Source organism: Phodopus roborovskii, unplaced genomic scaffold (assembly GCF_943737965.1).
Source record: "Phodopus roborovskii unplaced genomic scaffold, PHOROB, whole genome shotgun sequence".
Taxonomy (NCBI): Eukaryota; Metazoa; Chordata; class Mammalia; order Rodentia; family Cricetidae; genus Phodopus; species Phodopus roborovskii.
The window spans coordinates 13,173,032-13,195,533 of NW_026126636.1; the positions used below are offsets into that span (position 1 = coordinate 13,173,032).

The 22,502-nt window shown below is 39.6% G+C and overlaps 1 protein-coding gene and 1 pseudogene across 1 annotated transcript; one reads left to right on the forward strand and one right to left on the reverse strand.

Moving 5' to 3' along the window:
* Positions 1-268: 268 nt before the first annotated feature.
* Positions 269-5,714, reverse strand: LOC127238461 (zinc finger protein interacting with ribonucleoprotein K-like; annotated as a pseudogene).
* A 9,656-nt stretch (positions 5,715-15,370) lies between these two features.
* Positions 15,371-16,261, forward strand: LOC127238462 (vomeronasal type-1 receptor 4). Its single transcript, XM_051207080.1, has one exon. The coding sequence runs from the start codon at positions 15,371-15,373 to the stop codon at positions 16,259-16,261; it is 891 nt and encodes a 296-aa protein (XP_051063037.1).
* Positions 16,262-22,502: the final 6,241 nt, after the last annotated feature.

Genomic DNA, 22,502 nt, shown 5'->3' on the forward strand with positions numbered 1-22,502 from the left:
GGCAAGGACCCTGGCCAATTCAGTATGGGCAAAGCAGCTCCTGGGCCTACCCATGCCTGAACTCCTGAGTAATCTGACACCTCTGAATGTAGGCAGAACTAAGATAAACTCAGAAGTTTCTCTAGTGTCATAATACTAGTATGGTAATACTAAAGGAGGATATTCCATGTAAGTTTAAGGCTTTTCTCAAGTATGGATTTGGTGGAGCTAATTAACATTAGCCCTTGGGTCAAATGCTTATTTAAATTGGCTACTTTCATGAGGTTACTTACCCACTGTGACATTTTTGGTGATGAATGAGGCTAGAGCATTGGCTAAAAGAATTCCCACATGTGTCACATTCATAAGGTCTTTCTCCAGTGTGAACTACCTAATGCTGAACGAGACCAGACTTTTGGCTAAAGGACTTTCCACAGTGGCCACACTTGTAGGGCCTTGCTCCTGTGTGAATTCTCCTGTGTTGAATAAGGATGGAGCTTTAACTGAAGGATTTCCCACATTCATTACACTTGTAAGGCCTTTCTCTAGTGTGAACTCTCTGATGTTTAATAAGGGTAGCTTTCCGGCTGAAGGATTTCCCACACTGGTTACATTCATAAGGCTTTGCTCCAGTGTGAATTCTCCGGTGTTGGTTAAGAATGGCACTTTGACTAAAGGATTCCCACACTCACTACACTTGTATGGCCTTTCTCCAGTGTGAACTCTCTGGTGCTTAACAAGTGTAGCTTTTTGACTAAATGATTTCCCACACTGGCTACACTCATAAGGTCTTGCACCAGTATGAATTTTCTGGTGGTCAACAAGACTAGAGTTCTGTCTAAATAATTTTCCACATTCACTGCACTCATAAGGCCTTTCTCCAATGTGTATTCTACGGTGACCATTCAGGTGGGAGGTTTGGCTAAAGAATTTCCCACAATCACTGCACTCCCAAGGCCTTTCACCAGTGTGGACTCTCTGATGCTGATCAAGCAAATACTTGCCATGGAAGGTTTTCCCACATTTACTGCACTCATAAAGCTTTTTCCCATTCCAGGCTTTTGGCTGGTAAACAAGTGTTTGCTTTTGACTGAAAGGCTTCCCACAGTCTCCTGACTTACAGTTTTTATGACTGTGAGTTTCTTTCCCAGCCTCAGTGCTTTGGCTGGGCTTCTTAGTGTTGGGAAAGAATTGGGACTTCAGAAGGCTCAGCATGTCTGGGAGGTCCTTCTCGATATCCCAGATAGGGAAGGACTTTGCTGACATGTGGAACAGGCATTGTTTCAAATATGAGGCCTTGTCAGCATTCTTCTTCAAGGGTTTTCCTGTACTAGCATGTTTTTTGTACTGATGAAATTTTGGACATGCCTCTACATTATGTTTCTGCTCAGGTAGATCAGGCAGGTGCAAAATATCTTGAAGAATTGGGACACTTCACAGAGGTAAGTCTCAGATGTAGATGGAGTTATCTCAGCTTGCCAGACCTGTGATGCTTGAGGAGAAACTCTTGGTTCATCTTCCGTTCTATTCCCACAGCCTGAAAGAGAATTACTGCTGAAATGAATGTTGAGTATGCTTGGAAAAGGAAGTCCCAGCATCCATACATGCCACAGACTGATTCTCCTGAACATACGAGAACTCTAGGGGTGTGTTCAGGGTGGATTTGTATTACCCTATCAGGTCACTAAATGGAACAGAACTGGGAAGGCCTCACTGAATGAAGACCACCAAGATGTGATGTACCCCAGGGAAAGATGTCTAAAAAAATTCTTCTACCCATGGCTTTAAGCTACTGTAACCCAGTGGCCAGACATTCATCATGAAGCAGCCACCAAATCCTTAGGTCTTCCCACCCAGATTGTAGCAGGATGTCATCTGCTAGCGCTATGTGTAAGCTCTACAGAAGGCAGGTGGTGTGCAAGCTCAGGGAATTCACTCCAATTGAAAATGAATAGTAGTAGCATGTGCTCAGATTTTTGTGTGATGTCATGGTGAAATCCATAGAGGAACAGAACAGTACAAAGTTACAGGAGATGCAATGGAAACAAGAACAGGGGTACCCAGGTGCCAGAGATCACAGATAACATAAGTCAGAAAACAAAAAAATACCGTATCTTGGAAAGAGAATATAAAAACGAGGCTCGGTTGGCAACACTTACACCTAAACTGTGGTGGGTACAGGATGTTTTTGAAGATGGCCTAGATGTTACGCCTTCCTCTAGTTGCCTCTTACCACACTCAGGCCTCCTATGAACCAATTTCTCCCTTTTACCCTAAATGTGTTATTATATGTGACACCATGAAACCAGGTCCACAGGAAAGAAAAGTTATAACAAGTGACTAGCACTGAGAGAGTATCTCACAAGAGATCGCCTGAGATACCAGGAAAGGAAGCACTAGCTTTTAAAAATCCCAAATGGAACATCCAGCAAGAACAGTCCATAGTTCCAAAACTGCAGCCATCCCCAAGGCAGCCATACAAAAGCCAGCTGGTCAAGGGGAATGACTTGTGATGCCAATTCTCAGGATTTTAGACCCAGCTAGAGGCAAGACAAGCAAGATGGTACCCATAAATTTCAATGACCACAGGATGCCCAACTCCCATACCACAATAAGCAGCAGGTATTAGGATTACTTAGGGTAGTAGACATGGCTCAATGCTCCAGCACATGACATCTATACCCAGAATACATAGAAGTCAACATTTTTCAAGGTCTGACTGTGGAAAGGCTTACTCTGCCTCTGGGAAAGAGGACAGAGCGTCTCAAGATAATTGGGAAATATAAGAGCCTTACCCAGGGAGTTTATAAGTGCAAAGTTTTGCATTGTAACACTGAGGTACAGGAGCCTCTGAGTCTTGTCAAGAAGTCTCTATTCTTCATGTGAGAAGCAAATGGCCACATCCTCAAAAGTCACCTAATATGGGACCCCTGTGGGGGTCAAGACCCATAGGTTGAGAATCTCTGACTTGGATTATTCACTGGACATGAATTGGGGGCCACTTTCAGAGACATGGGTGACTCAAAAGTAGGTGAATTGTCAAAAAGCAGGGGTGGGAGCTCATCCCACTAGTTAACTTTCTATCTCCCAAATACTCTAAGCCAGTGCTTCCCAACCCACCTGTAGTGATATGTTATTTATGATTTATTAAAGCTTAACTGAGGATTCAGAAAAAAATGGAGTCAGCCTCAAGCTATAAAGGTCAGGCAGTGGTGACACACACCTTTAATCCCAGAAGCCAGAGGCTAGGACTCAGGATTATGAGATAGATGGATCTCTATGAGTCCAAAGCCACCCAGATCTACACAAGAGTGAATCAGTCTAAAAGAGAATTGTAGCTCACACATTTAATCCCAACATTAGGGAAATATGTAAGGCAGAAGCATGGTATCAGTAGAGACATTCACTCTCCAGCCAAACTAAAGATAGGCACATTCATTCTCCATCCACACTGAGGAGGAGCAGCAGTCTGATGCTTGGTGGAATACTTGTAGATCAGCCCTTTCAGAATGAGGGAGTGGTAAGAACTAGTGGCTGGATAGTTTGCTTTTCTGATATTCAGCTTGAAGTTGGAACCCCAATATCAGTCTCTGGGTCTTTTATTTATTCGTGTTATACCCACCTAATGTTTTGACTTTTTAATACAGTTCCTTATCTTATGGTGACCCCCAACAATAAAATGATTTTCCTTTTGTTACTACTTCATGACTATAATTTTGCTACTTTTACAAGCCATAATGCAAATATTGTGTTTCCCTATGGTCTTGGGTAACCTCAGTTAAAGGGACATTCAAGGTCAATACCCATAGGCTGGCAACCACTGCTCTAGCACTGAGGACAGTAGTGGTAGATTCTCAAGCCAGGCAAGGAAATGGCGATCCTGTCCCCTGTGTCCTGGTGCCTCTCTATCACTGTAATCACCGTGCAGTTTTGCTCATTTCATTGACATGATTAAGGGACCAAAGTATTTTGTAGGTCACCATATCGATCTCTGCTCCATAACGGCCAATAACCATAGCACACCCAGAAGGTTAACACTTCCACATCTCATCTGCCCTGGTTTTCAGCAGATAAGAACGAGTCCTGATAGCCCTCAACCCGAGTGTAGGGTTCCTGTACTTAAGTGTCTGGTCAGGTTGGAGGGCCAAGTTTGGACACAGATTCCAGAACACAGTCCCTAAGACAAAGAGTGGGACCAGCTCCAGGGAGGACATAGAATGGCCATGCGAACTGCTGAGAACAGGTAGAGGTGGCGAGAAGCCATTACCCATGGCCGGGGCTCCTGCCTCCTCTTTTCTCTGCTTTCCCTGCTCAGCCATTAAGGCAGGTGACTTGGGAACAACTTCATGATGGACTTGTCTTGCCCCTCAAATTCTCAGTGCTCGCTCTTACTGTGAAAATTTGCACATGGTTTTAACTTTTCCTCGGCTTCTTCCCCTTACCCTTTCCTTAACCTTTTCCAAACGGTTTTACCTCTGGATAGAAAGCATGGAAAACTACCAAAAAAAAAAAAAAAAAAAAAAAAAAAAAGCCGAAATCGGATGGTGTGCTTGTTCGGCTTGTTCAGAAGGCCACTAGCCTTCTGCTGTGTTTGCTCCCAGCTCAGCAATCTCTCACAGCCCTGACTCTGGATTTGGAAACGGGGACCCATCTGTGGGTCCGGCACTGTTTTGAACCAACTCTTTCCATTTGTTTTCATGGTGGATTACATTGACTGATTTTTATATGTTGAACCATCCCTGCATCTCTGGTCTTGTTGGATGATTTTTTTTTATGTGTTCTTGGAATTTATTTGCCAGTATCTTACTGAATATTTTTGTATCAATAGTCACGAGGAATATTTTTCAAGGGCCATGAAAAATATAGCAGGATGACTAATAGTCCATTGGCCAACCTACCAAGTAAATGAAAAGGGAGATCCACTTGGCAAGGCAATGGATTAACTTCATCTCTTCCCTATGAATAGCTTCGAGTGATTCCCACTGCTTGTGTGTATGCCTCATGAAAATATTCCATCTACTACGTCACATATCTGTGGGTAGTCAGGAGGATGACTTATTTTGGCTGCATAATCCTGATATATAGAATATATACTGAGTGCTTTGTGTTCTCAAAAAGGTCCCAGACAAAAGAATTTCTTCTCACTCAAATAGCAGTAGGAGTTTCCCATTGCCTACCCTGAGGCTGGAAGCAACAGACGGGATCTTACACTACATAGTTTTCCCCTTTAATATAACAAATAGAAGTCCCCTTTAATCAGTTAGCATTGCCAAAACATGCTAATGGAGATCAGATACAGCATGTTTTCATTCTGTAACTCATGCAGGTTGCCATGGCTACTGCAAAGTTGTGCTCCCAGGTGCCTGAAAAACAAAGCTAAAGCCATTGCATAGAAAGCCCAGAGCTACAGAGTCTCTTCCTCTTTTTCTACATTTCTCAATTACAAACTTCAAGCTTAACTAACCACACTAAAATAGTTTTACTTACTAAAACCGATTATCCCTTCTTAGAAATGATAACACCCTACTCAATTAACTCTTCCCCACCTCTTAAACTATGCCCAGGTGTTTTACAAATCAAGGCCCCTTGGAGATTTACTTAAGTTTGCCCAGACATTTTAAAAGTTGTGTTTATTCTGAGGTGCCAGCTTTGTCAGAACTTACCTGCTCTCCTGGCTCTGCTGTATCCATGTCTTTTATCCTTGCTATTGCCAGAGAATTGCTAATTGTGTCCATGTGGGTATGTAAGCTGGAAAGCTTGTGGGATCTGGGAGAACTTTTGAAGGTACAACTTTTATTTTTTAAAGAAAAAAGAGCCATGAGAGGAATATGTTTGTGAGCCAATTCTTCTCCTCACCCATAGTGCTTGCTGTTTCGCTTTTGGACTGAACCCCGAGAAACTGCTTGTGATGACACGTGGAGGTTCTTAATAGACATTGACCCAAAATAATCTCTTTGTTGCATCTTTGTGTGGTTTGGTCTATTTCATAATATTGACAGACCCAACTTGCACCAATTTATAGTACGTCACAGAGGAATAGATTCAGTACAATCTAGGGAAAATTTCTAATGAAGTAGCACTCAAAGAAAAAGCATGATATCACAATTAGCAAGGACCTCGTGTTATCATGAAAATATTCTGAGAAACATTGAAAAATGCGGCCCTTGTGCTGAAACAAGTATTTTAAATCTTTTGGAATTTTTGAAGTTTAACTATTATTAAATCATTTCACTCTTTCTCTTTATTTCCTCCAATACATCCCACAATTTTCCTCATTTTCATGGTCTCTGATACTTTAATTTTACACACATACACACACACACACACACACACACACACGCACGCACTCACGGAGACTCATAGGCATAAAAACATAACCTGTTTAGACTATACAGTGTTAGCTTTCTGAGCAAGATTTCGGTGATGATCATTTGACATTGTATTAACTATTGAGGGGCTCTTCCTTAAGGAACTCTACTTTTTCCAATCTTAGTATTCTTTTGTTTACTGCAGTTCTTTTCTTTGGTTGAGGATACACAAGGTCTATCCCTTCTGTTTTAGCTTGTCTATCAATACCATCCTTGTTCAGGTCTTATTTAGGAAGTCACAATATTGATACCCATTCATGGGTATACCTTCTATGATATATCTAGGAGATATAACCTCACCGTCAATGTTTTTTGGTTCTTGCAATTTTTCATTGTCTTTTCCACTATCAACCCCAAGCTGAAGGTGCAATTCTTGTACATAAATGCACTAGATTGTGCTGGCACAACAAAGTTGATTATTTATAATACTTTGTTCTCTTGAAGTTTTCTATAATGGTCTCCATCTATTGTAAGCTACATTTCTTAGATGAGGGTTGAGAAGTATACAAAACTATGCACATAGGCATAAATGTGGTTAGGAATCATGCTGTGTTAGTAAAGTGAAAACAGCAGAATCTCCTCTAAAATCCATGACCTCACTAATTCTGGATTCCAACAACCAAGTATTATATCTCTCCATAAATTCTAAACACTTCCAACTTCTTTTTATACATCATTTATTATCTGGAAACAAAAACCAAACAGACATACAACAAAAATGATTGATATATACTCCATGCATTTATTTTCAACCACTAAATAAGACAAACTTATGTCATTTATAGGAAAATGTATGTAAACAGAGAATAACAGTAAGTTAAGTGAATGAAGCCACTCATGGGCAAACTAGTTACAGGTAGTTTGTCTACACAGAGAGTTTCAAGTTATCCAGAGCTATGGAGGAACCCTGCCTCAAAAATAAAATAAAATAAAGAATAGAGGAAAGTAGAAATAAAGGAAGGAAAGGAAGGGATGAAGAAAAAGAAATAGAAAAATCACTAACGTATTTTTCATGTTTATGGTTCATAAATGTTATATGGATACATAAAACAATGGTGTATATTCACAGCAAAATAGCACAACCAAAACTGTTTGGGGGAAACAATTCAAGCCAACAAGATGGGCAAGAAAAGGGAAGGAAAAAAATATGAGGAAAATGTGCTCAGTGAATTTTATGATTGTAGGAAAAGGCCCATTGTGACACTGTTTCATGTACAAAGAAAAGAATAAAATAAAGTAAAATTATGTTTATCCCCTCATCCTAGCAATACTCCAGTTACCATGGGTTTTCCTGGCCTTGCTTCATTTTGGTTCTGTGACAGCACTTTTTTCTTGTGCAGATATTCTTTGAGTTAGACTGGTATAACTATATTTATAGGAAAGAATTATAAGGTTTTCAGGGTAGAGTCCCTGATTCCTGGAGCGTCATGTGAAATTCACATCTTTAGAAACCAAGGTAGTCACTCAGACATTGAAGTATCCAGGCCATTTCTATATCTCTGTTTTCTCTAGGACTCACAGAAGACTATAGAATCTGGCTGTTCAATTAGAGTTATGCATCAATTTTGTGTACTGCAACTAGCTTGCATCCATCATTGTATGCCAATGACCTCCATTATATTCTATTTTAACAAGCATATCAAAGTCAGAAGGCTTGAAAGGAGGAGCGATATTTATTTGCAGAACTTGGTTGTTGGTGGAAGAAGGTAAAGCTGGAAGGCATTAGTTGATAAAATTGCTGGAATTTACTACTGAACTTCATATGTTTTTCCCTGAGGAGAAGTCTTTGGATCCCAGATTGGTTCTGATTAGGAAGAGCTAATCAGGGAGAATCCGAGAAAAGAAGAAATGTGAGAAGAGGGGGAGTATAGAGGAAATAAGGGCAGATGAGAAGTGCGGGGATGGAAGAGAATGCCAGCTAGAAGTAGATGAAAGGGAGGAGAGAAGTCAGTCAGTGACAAACAGTGAAATGACGCTCCTTTTCTAGGAAAAACTATGACAAACAGTGAAATGACGCTCCTTTTCTAGGAAAAACTATGGCAAACAGTGAAATGACGCTCCTTTTCTAGGAAAAACTATGGCTTTTATGTAATAAGATTTTTGTAAGTGTTTTGCTATTTTTCTTTTTACTGTTCTGTTATTTTCAATATCTTCTGGGTTATTTTTTGGAATAAAATATTCAATTAGCTATCCTTTTGGATAAGCAATTACACATGTTTTCCTTCTGCAGCTCAGTACAATGGTTTATTCTCTTCACGGGAATGTGGAACAATGGAAACTCTAAGCCCTCCATGCAGTCTAAGTGATTTATGTATAAAAGTGAGTGATAAAAAGCCACAACCTAAAGTTTTTCAGAACTATCTTACAGCTCTCTTTATTTGTGATCTTAAACTCCTCCTTTACCTCCTGACTCACCTGCTTTTGTGAGTTCAATTCAGATTTCTCGTTCACATGACTCCATACATTTTCTTTTATCTCTTTTGTTTTTAATGTATCCAGTGTGTTGCTGGCACTTTATACCACCAGAACTTTATATGACCATTCCTACTAATCTCCCACCAGCACTTTTGGTTGACCTTCATTACATCATGTTCTTTTCCCATCAAATGAAACAAATACATTTAGATACTCTTGTGTTTGATCTATTGCCAAGGATCTTTCTTGGCAATAGATCAAACTTTTCCACATATTTTCCTGAAGATATTTGTATCATTATCATAAGAACTGGTATTTTGATAGTAGAGGGTGGTTATTGTGTGTTTAGGGAAATAGAAACACACAATATTTGTGTGTTTAGGGAAATAGAAACAAAATTTGTTTAAAATTTATTTACCACATGCATTAATTTTTTTCATAATCACTTGAGTTAATGAAGCCTCTATACACTAATGTGTATTATGTTGAAAAGACTAGCTTTCCAACTTTATTATCAGACTTACTATATTTTCAAATTATTAATGAATGTGAAATTTGTGAGGATGATTATTGGCAATGATGTGACTTTTTCTGAGGAGAAAATAACAAACACATACTCAACAAGTATCAGGCACTATTGGTTGACCAAAGAAATTCTTCTACTCAAATTTTGTTTCTTGTCCCAAATTCTTTAACCTGGGATACTTACAATACAGTGGGTGGAAGGTAATACTGTGATATTTTATATGGTGCCATAAACTAATGAATACTGATTCAAAAAGGGGAAATCGTTTTAAGAGTAAAGTAACACTTCTACCTAAATCTAGTCATTTATTTTTAAAGAGATCATTAGAGATACTTTACTAACCATTTTCTGCTCATTATTTATTGTAATTGTAATTTATTTTTATTTTTTATTCATTTTATATATCAACCACAATTTTCTCTCCCTCCCCTTCTCCCATTCCCTCCACCTTCCCCCAACCCATGTTCCACCCACTCCAAAAAAAGGTTAAGGATTCCCATGGGGATTATACAAAGCCTGGCACATTTAGTTGAGGCAGGATCAAGCCCTTCCCCTCTGCATCAAGTCTGATTAAGGCATCCTACTATTGGAAATGGGCTCCAAAATGTCAGCTCATACACCAGTGATACATGCTGGTCTCACTGCCAAAGCCCCCTTAAACAGACCAAGCTATTCTTATTCCATTAGATTTTCAGTGGTATGCATGAGGCATTCCTTCTGAAACATGGATGCCTAATGGCAACTGCCATACATAAACACACATTCCAGAATGAATACTGACTGCTGAAATCTTATTTCTATTGCTATCTACAACCTTTGCTGAAGTTCCATCTTCCAGATGCTACTTGTTGCTTTGAGAAGGTTAAAGAGGGTCCTTATGCATCTTGTAAGTTCCAAGTTTTATATTTTTGTCAGTTTTCTGAGCCTTATAGATCTCCCACCTCCACAGAAAAAGGATGTGCCAATGACCAACTCAAAAGTTACAAATAGAATCTTGGTAAATGAAGATCTGTGCTCATTCCCAGAAATGAGTAACCACTTCAAACATATTTAAGATCCATTCTTTGGGGGTTTTGTTTGGATAATCAAAGATGTTATTATAATATAACAGCAGTTTCCATATTATACTCAGGTCATTAAAATATCACAAGGATACCAAGTCAGAGTTAAATTTTCTGGATATTAAATAAACAGTGTTAAAAAAAAAAACCTAGAAATTTGGAGACAAGATGGTGTCGGTCTCATATCCATAAGAGGGGAGGAAAGCACATGGGACTAGAAAGATTGAGTCAGCAGGCCCCTGAATATGGGTCTCAGCCAGAAGGACTGAGCAGTCTAAGGGACCTCAGACAGTGGAGCCAGGATGTATCCCTGGCTCACAAAAGGACTTTGCAAACATATCCCCCATGGAGGGATAACTGCCTTAACCTAGAGACAGGAGAGAAGCCCTAGTCCCTACTTCACATGCCCTGTCAGATCTACATGACCCCAACTGGATGGCATTCCCCTACATATGGAATTGGGGTGGGGGATGGGAAGGGAGGGTGGTTAGAGTGCATGTGAGAGGGCAGAGAGGGTAAAAGGGAGGGAAGGAGGGAGAGGGAACTGGGATCGACATGCAAAATAATAGATTAAATTAAAAAAATGCTTTGACTCCAAAATTTAAGTTCAAGGACAAGTTACTGGGGAAAAGGATTTCTATTTTTGTTTCCACAGAAAATGAAAAGATGTGGATTCCTTCCAGACTAATGTGGTTTGATCAAGCCAGACCACCTGAAACAGAGTACCAGGTGATCTACATTCAAAACAACTGGACAAAGGAGCCTTGCAGACTACAGCCAGGATTTCTGAATCTTCTTTGAATCCCCCACGACTGTGCCCCTTACCAGCAGGAAGTAGTTTGGAAAGAACGACTCCAAATTCCCAAATATTGTCTATAAATATTTGTTTTCATTTAAATGGACTTGGTTATAAAAAATAAAAAATAATAAAAAAGAAAGATTGAGTCAGGGGAGGAATAGATGAGAGAGGAGAGAGAGAGAGAGAGAGAGAGAGAGAGAGAGAGAGAGAGAGAGAGAGAGAGATCATAAAAGATGGAGCCATTACAGGTTTGAAGAGGAAACTGACTCTAGAGAAACTGACCACAACTAACAATTTGAGCTACAGTGGAAAGGCTACTTTGATAATGAGACTGATGACTAACTTATCCAGCATCCTAGATCCCTAATCTAGTAGCTGATGGAAACAGAAGCAGATACCCACAACTAAACACTGAGCCAAACAGGAATCCAAATGCAGAGAGGGAGGACAAGACCAGGCTACAAAAACACATAGAGACAGCTGACATGAACAAGGAGGAGCCAATGGGCCCCCAGACTGAGCTGGGAAACCAGCATTGGACTGACTCAGAACCCCTGAACATGGGTCTTAGTTAGAAGGCCTGGGCAGTCTAAGGGACCTCAGACAGTGGAACCAGGATGTATCCCTGGTACACAAAAGAACTTTGCGGGCAAAATCCCCATGAAGAGATACTCCCTTAACCTAGAGGCAGGAGGGAGTGCCTAGGCCCTACTTCAAATGACTTGACAGATTATGTTGATCCCTCCTGGAAGAAACCACCCTCTCTGTGGAGTGGGAGGAGGATGGGATGGGAGGGGGGTCAGGGGACCATGGGAGGGAGGGAGAGAGGGAAAGAAGAAGGGAGAGGGATCTGTGTTCGATATGTAAAATAAGAAAATAAATAAATAAATAAATAAATAAATTCATTTTTCCCTTGCTAGCTAAAAAGTTGTTCCCACAAAGCAAGCCAATCCTTCAGTAAGATCACTATGCTCTCTTTGTCCCTGTGGGTCTCCATCACTGTGCATGGGGCTTTGACATAATAAGGACTCCAGCATCTATTGAGTGAAGAATGTGGTGCCAAATGCTAAAACCCATCCATTCAGAATGTACAGGGACATAAAGGATTCTCCATCATGGTGTCTACAGCTGAGTTTCAAAATGAATCTTAGGTTAGGCCAGCATTTACTATACATTAAACCAGATTTTGAAACACACACACACACACACACACACACACAGTGTATCAGAAGGACATCACTGAAATGAAAACTAGCTGAAGCTGCTTCCTTGCAACTTGCTATTCTCAGGAAGTCACTGCTGTCTTGTGTGTATACAGACCCACCATTAGAAGAGAGAGTTGTACATCCTCAGGATGAAAAAGGAAAGGTTTTTGTCTCTGCCATTCATAGTTAATATACTTACAAATGTAGTTAGCCTCCAATGCATTTAAGCTTTCATTTACTACTAGGTCATCTTCCAAAGCATTTAAGATTTTAATTACTATGTTTATGGTATATAAAGTCAAAATGTCTCTTAATAATATAGGTTGTATGCTACCAGCCCATTCCCACTTTGCAGCTATGGAACTATATTTTTAAAATAGACTTACCTTGTAATTTTGCTGTTCTTACATGACAGCAGATCATAAGACTGGGGGATATTCCTGCTTTTGTAATCAAATCTCCTTATTCTACTCACAAAGGTGCCTAGGGCAACTAAAAGACATATTTGTTAAAATAAGCCTCTATGTACTTGTAGGCAGAATACATGTAATATAATGAGTTTTGTCTTTGGAGTCCCTGGGTGTTTAGTGCTAGGTTATATATCCAAGGACAGCTCTAGGCCAGTCAGTCTAGGTGCCAGTACCTATACAAAAAGTTTCTTCTTATTAAAATATATTAATTACCATGGGGAAATTCTGAGGAAATTTAAACAACTTCAAGCTTTGTTATGTGGAATTTTCATATTTTGGCTTGATATTTTGATCTCTCTTCTTTGTGTGTGTGTGTGATGTTCATTTTGTATTGACTTACTCAGTAAATATTTGGAAGTAGCTCTACAATTCAGTTCCACCAACAGCCATCACTCAGTCTTCCTCAGAATCCATCCCTCTCCTCCAGTGTCCTGGGTGTTCCTTCTGTGTCCTAACACCCAAGAGAGAAACATGCAGACTAGTCTCCAGCATGTCCCTCTACAGTTCAAACCAATTGAAAGTTTCTCAGTCTGTGATGTAAAGATGTACTCTTCAGGGGTGATATCATTTCATCAGACAATGTCAAGGTAACATCATCTTGATCACAAGGGAAACGAGGTCTAAGTATATCAGCATGTCAGTCACAATGTGCAACAGACACCCTCCTACATGGAGGCAGATTGTACCAGAGTCCTATCCAGCATCAGCCAACACAGAGAAATCTGCTTTCTCAGGTGAGTCCCAATTTTTTTCTCTCAGGCTTGCAGAAGTTGGGACATTCTGCTGCTACCTGTGTAAGTGCCTAACTAAACTGGTCTTTCTCTTTCAAGAGCGAAACTAGCACAGTAAATACACTACAGAGGGCCTGATCACCCCTACCTAATGTCTTATCATAATAAGAGTTAAGGAACCTTTACATGAGATGTACTTTTGTCTTGTTCAGATCTTCTTAGAATAATTTACTAGGGCTATAGCTGCTAATTTTTATTAATAAGAGGGAAGTGGGACCTTTGTGAGGGTTCACCTCCTCTCCCTTTCCCTTTGAAAAAGTCTCAGGCTCTGTTCAGTGAAATGTTGCAGTGCATGACAGCCACAGTGAACTAAGAAAGTGGTTTATTACAGACTTAGCCACACCTGCTTGACCATACAAACTCCACTTTAAACTCCAGCTTTCAGAAGAAATCAGTGGTTTTCTTTTCATTGGTACAAACAGTACACATTGGATTTAAGAGGATATAGTATTGTATTTATGTGTAAAATACGTGGAAAATTCAGATATTTGTAGATACAAATAGCTATCATTGTAGTGGAGTTTGTTTTACCGGACTAAATTTACATTTCATAGTTGTAACTGAATGTTCACATCACTGGTTTTGGAAGTACTAACTAGTAGACATGGTTTCCTCTTCTGGTTACTACTTGGACACATGTGAAGACCCAATACATATGTTTGTTCTGTCTAATTCCAGTCATTATATATTGCACATGTTCATGTAGGTATAAGTTAATTTGGATTATATTTAGACAACTACACTGAGTCAGTGATTATTTTCTAGGTGTTAATAACAATACCTTAGAAAAAGATGGTGATGGTACCCATGACTGTAATTCTGAAATTAAATCAATTTTTACATTTATTGAATTCAAATTTTATATAAAATTATTTTTATATGGTCAGCATTGTTGTCTTTGGGTAACTATTTTATACCTATGTGATATAGGCCTACAAAACTTTCAAGATACAATAGGACATTTGCAACCACATAGAAGGAGTTTTAAATGGAACCAAGAAAAGAGCCAACAGATGAATATAATTCACTTTTACTTTCACACAAGGTGTATTTCAATAGGTGACAAACAGAAGTGTTGTACGTATTCTAACTTTTTTATGTCCTTTCCTGCATATTGTATCATTCCTGCTATGACTCTCTTTTACCATTGTAAATGGTAAAATCTGGGAGTTAAACTGGTGGTTCAGTGTGTAAAGGTGCCTGCCTCCAAGCTTTGCATTTCTAACGCTTATGTAGTTGAAGGGGAGGCATGTATCCTATGAGATGTTCTCTAAAATGCTCCTTTTGTCTCTCTCAGTCTGTGTGTGTGTGTGTGTGTGTGTGTGTGTGTGTGTGTGTGTGTCTGTCAGTCTGTCTATGTGTTTGTGTGTCTGCCTGTGTGTGTGGTGTGGGTGTGTCTGTCTGCCTGTCTGTCTGTCCTTTTCTCTTTCTAAAGTGAGATGAATGGTCCTGACAGTCTCGGCACTGGAACCTCGGGCACAAGTCTACAACAACTTGAATTGAATATTGATTATGAGGCAGTGTCCAATATGCCAAATCAAAGTGAAGGACACTATAAATTTACCATTTCACCACAGCCAAGCCAATTTAAAACGGGAGGATATTATGAAAATGATAGTTTCTGTTTCATCAATAGTGAAATGTTCTGGTTGCTGAGAAGCACAATATTTAGTATGGAATGAAGAAAATAGTTCTTCCCGTCTATCTTAAGATCTCTGGGCCTCAGATTAAATGACAGTCACAGAAATTAAACAGAATGGTATCGACAGACCTGGCCATGGGGATCATCTTCCTATCCCAGACTGCACTGGGAATGATGGGAAACTCAGCCTTGCTTTGCTGTTTCATCATCAATGAATTCTCTGGGGTCAGGGCTCGGCCTACAGACCTAATTGTCAAAAACCTGACCTGTGCTAACTTCATGGTTCTGCTCTGTAAAGGAATCCCTCAGACAATGGCTGCTTTTGGTTGGACATATTTTCTAGATACCGTTGCATGTAAAATAGTTTTTTATTTTCATAGAGTTGCCAGAGGTGTATCCCTGGGCTCCACAGCCCTCTTAGGTTTCTTCCAGGCCATCATGATCACCCCAAGGAATGCCAAGTACAAGTATCTCAAAGTCACAGACCACAAAATCATTGGACCTTCTCTCAGCCTGTGTTGGTACCTGCAAATGATGATAAACAGTTTCATTCCTGTGCTCATGACAGACTTGAGGGATGCAAAAAACATCACCGGTTTTAGAGATTTGCTATACTGTGCTGTGCCCAAACCTAGCTATGCCTTGTATGTTATCTTATTGGGCTCGTCTGATGTCATTTGTTTGGCACTCATGATGTGGGCCAGTGTATCCATGGTGCTTGTCCTGCTGAAGCACAAGCAGAGGGTCCAATATATGCACAGAGTTCTGTGTCCTAAATCATCGCCTGAGACCAGAGCCACACAAACCATCCTTGTGCTAGTGATCAGTTTTGTGTTCTTTTATGCAACATCTAGTATTTTAATCATGTTTTTAACTCTTGTAAATGGAACCAGTAGGTGGTTGGTGAATGCCAGCGCAGCAACAGCTGCGTGCTTTCCAGCATTGTGTCCCTTTCTTCTCATCAGACACTACACCTCAGTTTGCAGGCTCTGCTGCACTTGCTAATATCAAAGAACACATATTGCATTTCAGAGAGTTCTCACATTTACAGTCCGCCCTATTTCTATTCTTCTTGTTCTACTGGGTCCCATAATTTTATCATGTCTATAAATAAAACCATTGTGAAATGTCATATCTAATCAGGAAAATACATAAATATTAATGTAAATATTAAAACTGTTACCAATTATTTTCAATGAAATCATTATCAACATTGGAACTTTATGCATTTTAGCAATTAAGAGCTTTTATGAGAATGCATTTCAATCAATGGTAAATTGTGTGTGGGGTGTGAATTGTGAAGGAAAAATAAAAAAAAAAAATCAGCAAAGTACATTTTGTTTGTAAAAATAGTGTGATATCTCACATATCCTGGGCGCTAATTTCTAGATAAGTGTTTAAATGTGGGAGTAAATACAGGAAATGGGCAGGTAGGTAGAATGGTACTACACATACTCTGCTTCCTTCTTATACAGACAGGATTTAGTCTCTCAGCAGATGTCTATCGTGGTTTAATAAGAATCAGGAGAAACAGATAGGCCGAATAGATGTTTATTCAGGGAGAAATCACTTACAACATAGACAGATGAACACCAGCAGGTTCCTGGTCCCAAAGATGCTTCCAGATCCTCTCCTGTCCACGTCCTTCTAGCAAGAGAGCACTTCTGGGCTCCTCCTCAGACCTAGTTCCTCCAAGTCACTTCCACCCCTAGCTCCACCCCCAGTGGGTGTGATCAGTGCCACAGATGCAAATGAAGTGAATATCTCACTACAGATGTCGTGTTCTCTGGAGTTTACAACATCTCCTTCATCCACATTTTTCTGAGTCTTAGTTGTAGGGCTTATGTTGTAGACGCATCAAATTGGGGCTGGGAATGCTAGAGTAAGTTGTTCTGTAATTTGTAAACAGTTGTATAGTACTGTAATAGTCTCTATCTGATACAAATAGAAGCTTCTTTACTGATTAGGGATGAGATCTACTCATATGTTTGGGTTTCAGAATAAGTATATAGAATGCAATTTTAAATTATGTTGGTTAATATATCTAGATAAATTATGTAGGTTAATAGCCTCATCAGCCATTAAACTAATAAGCTAAGTACAGTACCAATCATGGAATTTTTCCACTTAAGCCAGTCTTAAATTCATTCATGAATTTTCAAGAATATAATTTTCAAAACAAGGCCTGAACAGTTATAGTGCTACTTGCTAGGCCAACATGGATGTGAAATATGATAATTTTCTACCTCTGGATGGAAAGATACAGGTAATTAAAGAATTAATAAAGGTACAGATAAAGGGAAAATCAGTCTTCCCTAGGGATTTGTTATCCTGTACCATGTGGTCAGACCCAGAAATAAATATATATTGTCAACATTAAATGAAATTATTATATTATAAATATGCATCTTGTGATAATTATTATGAAAAAACATAATATGTATTTATATTTTAAACAATTAAAAACATAACATTATATATTTGCATGATTCAAATACTATGAATTTAATAGACAGTGGGGGAAAAGAAAGGACTCATCTTCTATACCCAGAAAAGGAGAATTGGGCATCCCTCTGATGTTAGATATTCTATCTTACTGAATATTAGTTACACAAAATAATGAGTCTCATCATGTATGATCACATCCAAGGACAGGATCAGACAATATGACAAGAAGTTCTAAATTCAACATCTAGAAGTTATCTAGGTACATTGACAGCTACGTGTCTAAAGCTTGGTATGGATAGGACCTGGTTTCAGAGTAAATGTTATTAGTGTCATGAGCTCTCTGAGCCATGGTGAGTGCATTGTATTATAGACCAATGTCTAGGGTCAGAAAAAGGCACAGAGGTTTCAGAGGGTCATTTTGAAAGTATTGTCTACATCCATTATCTTTCTACCATTGAGAGTTTCAGAAATCCACCAAACCCCATCATAAATCAATACTCTCTATTTTGTCATTTTTTCACTCTGAAAACTCTTTGAGTGACTGTCCTTTTTCATTAGTTGAGGCTCCTTATCAGTGACCTCTCTTAGCTCCAGTCCATTGTCAATCATTTGTGTTTTCATCTTGTTCTGTGCCTGTACCAAATCCAAATATATTAGACTAAACTCACATAAGATGGGCATCCCTTATGATCCTCAAGGTCAGGCCATAATGGAGAGTTCACATTACACAATTAAAGCCTATCTTCATAAAACAAAAAAGGGGAAATTTATATAATTTACATAATCACCTTTTTCTTGTCCTTTATATTTTAAAATTTTAAACTATTGATGGTGCTGCTCGATCTGTGGCCAACAGGCATTTGGGGCCCTCAGTCATCTGAGTATGCCTCAGTTATATGGAAAAATGTCACTACTGGACAGTGATGCAGCCCTGACCCAGTTCTAGTGTGGGCCCAAGGGTCGGTTTGTGACTTTCCACAAAATGCAGATAACCCTGTTTGGGTGCCTGAGCATCTGATTCACCGTATGGGGAGGGGCTATGATTGTAGCAGCCAGCAAGAAGGTCCAATAGGCCTTCATCAAGAATCCACCCATTCTGAGTAGCCCTGTGTGGCCCCTTTTTCCTGACCACTAATTATAGATTGGGTAAAGCAGCTATAAATTATACTTTGGTCCAAAGGATAAGAATTTTACCTTCATTTTAGGCACTTGTGTTCTGGCTCCCTCCCCCCCCCCTTTGTAAATAATGCTACTAATTTTGGAGGAAGTCTCAATTTTTCCCAGCAGGTCTGCTGACTGGTTATCTGGTGGACATATGAAGTAACAGCTGTCGTGGGTCACATACCCCAGGTGGTAGCTATGCTGGAGACCTCTACAGATGACCAACTTGTGAGGCATAGAGGAAAGGAAATTTCAGGATCAACAGTTTCAAGGATAGTTCTCTCCCAATCTCTAAATACTGCAAGCATAGTGATTAACATTCAGGTGAATTGGATGAAGCCTTAGCCACCCAAAACACACTTGAATATCTAGTACAAATTGGCATTTTTAAACTAAATTGACAAACTAGCCTCCAATAGGAACCCATTTGGCTTCTTCTTTTCTCTCTTTCACCCACATCTATGTTATACCTGCTAAAGCTAAGAATGCATCAGTTGTAGTTACTTTTCTCCGGGGTTCCTGGAGTGATCAGTAGTTAAATTATACACGTGCTTTAGCTATGCAGATCATTAACATCAATGAAACCTGAGTACCACCTGCCAGTGCAAAAGACCTTTTACAAGGACTTCAACTTGCTGGCAGATTAATTAGAGAATGAGCAATCTCTCTCTCTCTCTCTCTCTCTCTCTCTCTCTCTCTCTCTCTCTCTCTCTCTCTCTCTCTCTCTCTCTGGGGTTCATAGCCCTTGCCCTTGATGCTATCTGCCTGATCTGCCTACACCACCACATTAGACAAGCCCAGGCCAACTTTCAAACAAGTCAGATCCTACTGTCTTCGGTTCAAGAGAGAATGCATTTGCCCAACTATGACTGAACCTACAGACAAACTGATCACAAGAAACCAGTAAGGCAGAAGGCGACAAATAGCCAACCTAGAGGTTACAGGCCCAGGTGACCTCTCCAATGACGAGTAAAGAATTATGCTGAAGTCCTCTGCTGCCTAAGACAGGTGTTAGTTTATATTAAAAGAAAGGAGTATCTGTAGGACCCTGCACTGACCCCAGAGGCATCTTGAGCAAGCCTGCAGCTGTTGGCTGGAACATCTTGTCCCAGAGCTGTCAATGTACTCTTCCTGTTTTGCTAACACGTACCTGGCAGAGAGGAGCTAAGCCTGAAAATCTTGTTATTTTCCACTGTGCTGTGAGTCAGTATATAAGCCCACTCCATCCGCTCAATAAATGGCATTCAGCATTCCGACATTGCTGTTAAACATATAACCCACTGTCTTATCTCTTATTTCAATCTTCAGGCCTTCATCCAATAAGTGGAGCAAATTGTAGCATGGGTGTCACAATTAGGAACAGCCATAATGTTTCCAGAGAAGTAAAGATGCATTAAAAGTATTTCCAACATTCAAAAACAGCTGAGACCAATACAGACTGAATTTGATCAGAGTTTTGAGGTTTCTCGGGAAGCTGTTGGGATTTTCCATGCCTCCAAACACCAGAAAACAGTTTAGAGAGAAGTATGCTCACATTTACAAATATTGTTTGTAAATTATTGTTTTCATTCAAATGAGGTTGGTTATATATGGTTAATCATCACTGTCAATGTCTTTAAAAAAAGGAAGTATGATATAGAAATAAATGTTTTACCTTGGCATGAATTTTGGATTATTGATACAAATTTAGGTCTATTTTGTTATATGTACATTTATATTCATGTTTAGATATTCTGTTTATACAACTCTTTTAAAATGTAATGTATAATTAAATATAGATTAGAGGTAGTCACCTATAATAGTCATAATTTATAGCTTGTTAGGCTCTCTTTATATATACATATGTATATATGTATATATACATATATATTCAGAGATATATTAAATATTAAAAGTGAATTGTTATTCTTGAAAACCTTTCAGAGGCCTACAAAATATGGCATTTAAAATGGTTTATTGGGATTTTCATGAAAATGAGACACAACTCCTCCTGGCAACATCAGTTACATCAGAGAGAAAAAACAGGCATCAAAGAAACTCATTATGGAGGTTGCCTTCAACATGGCAAAAATAGCCATTTGGACAAGAAGCTGCTCTTACCTGGATTACTTGACAGCATGCTGTCCAAACTGGATAAGCAGGTTGCAATGAAAAGTGACTGCTGAACTTTCCAAGGGAGAGAATGATACTTCAAATTACCTGCTTCATCAAAAAAGTCTGCCAGAGATTCTGGGCCTATGAGCTGAAGATGGATGTTCCTATGTTACAGAGGAATTGCTGCCCAGGCAGCAATATATCTTTGTCAATTCTACAGTGTATATTATCCTTCTGGGGCCTTTGATGGAGTTGAAGATAGACAGTTATGATTATGGTTTTCCTTAACTATGATAAAAGATATGTTACGTATAAAACTTTAGACTCACAAAGATAGGATAGATGATAGAATGCTTCCTTTAAATTTTGACTAGTGTTAATGGATTAAATATTGTTAACTATAGTTCTTGCTTGATAACTTTTGTTATATATAATTTTACTATGTTAAAGTTAATACATTCCTTTTTATTTAGACAGAAAACAAGGGATGCTGGGGGATGTCCTTCTGTATGCTGTGAATATACATTTCTCTTATTGATTGATGTACAGTCAGGATGTAGCCAGGGAGAAAGTATAGGCAGGGTTATCAGAATAAAAGAATTCTGGGAGGATGAAAACAGAGTGAGTAGCTGCCGAGGGAAACAGAGGTCCAGGCATCCTAGGCAAGCCAAGGCCATGGGGAGATTCACAATTAATAAAAATGGGTTATTGGCTAAGAGAGAGCTAGTCAATAAGAAGCCTGATCCATAGGCTAAATAGTTTATAACTAATATAAGCTTCTGTGTATTTATGTAGGGCTAAATGGCTGCAGGATCTGGTAGGACAGAAATGTCCTCCTACACCTCTAGTCTCTTCTCATTCATATTATTCTTTATGTTGTTGAATATGTTCTCATACTGTTGTCTACCCATCTCTTCCTCCAGTGGCTACAGGTGGGGCCTGTGATTCAAGGTGTTTCTTTTCCTCTAATTGCTATAGGCGGGGCCTGTGGTTGTTCTTCCTCTCCTAGTGGATGTGAGACCAAGGTTCCAATGGCAGCAGATGTGGTGCTGCTGAATGGGGAGGGTGCCTAGGTCTCTGAGGATTCTCTCCAAGTGTGGCTAGGGTCAAGGCTCCATTGGCAGCAGATTTGCTACTGAATGGTTTGCGGCTGCCCGGGTCTCTAGAAGTTTCAGTGGGTAGGACAGGCACGTGCCCCAATTAAGGGCCTCCAGTGGGTTTGGGAGGCGCTCATCTATCCTGATAAGGGTGGGACCAATGCTCAGACGAGGCATATGGATTGGGGCTGTCCCAGGTCACTGGGCTTTCGAGGGGAAGGATGGGGTATGCAATATGCCCAGCTGAGGACTTCCAGTGGGGGACGGGGTGGGCAGGAGAAGGAAGCCAGGCACTTACCTATCCCGATGGGGCCAGAGGCCTGTTCTTTTCTAATGAGACATCAAAAGGATGTAGATGGAAGAGGACATAAGTGTATCTAATAGTAAAGTGAGAGGAATCTGTACTCAGATAATATAAAATGAGAAAAAAAATCTTTGTTTAATAA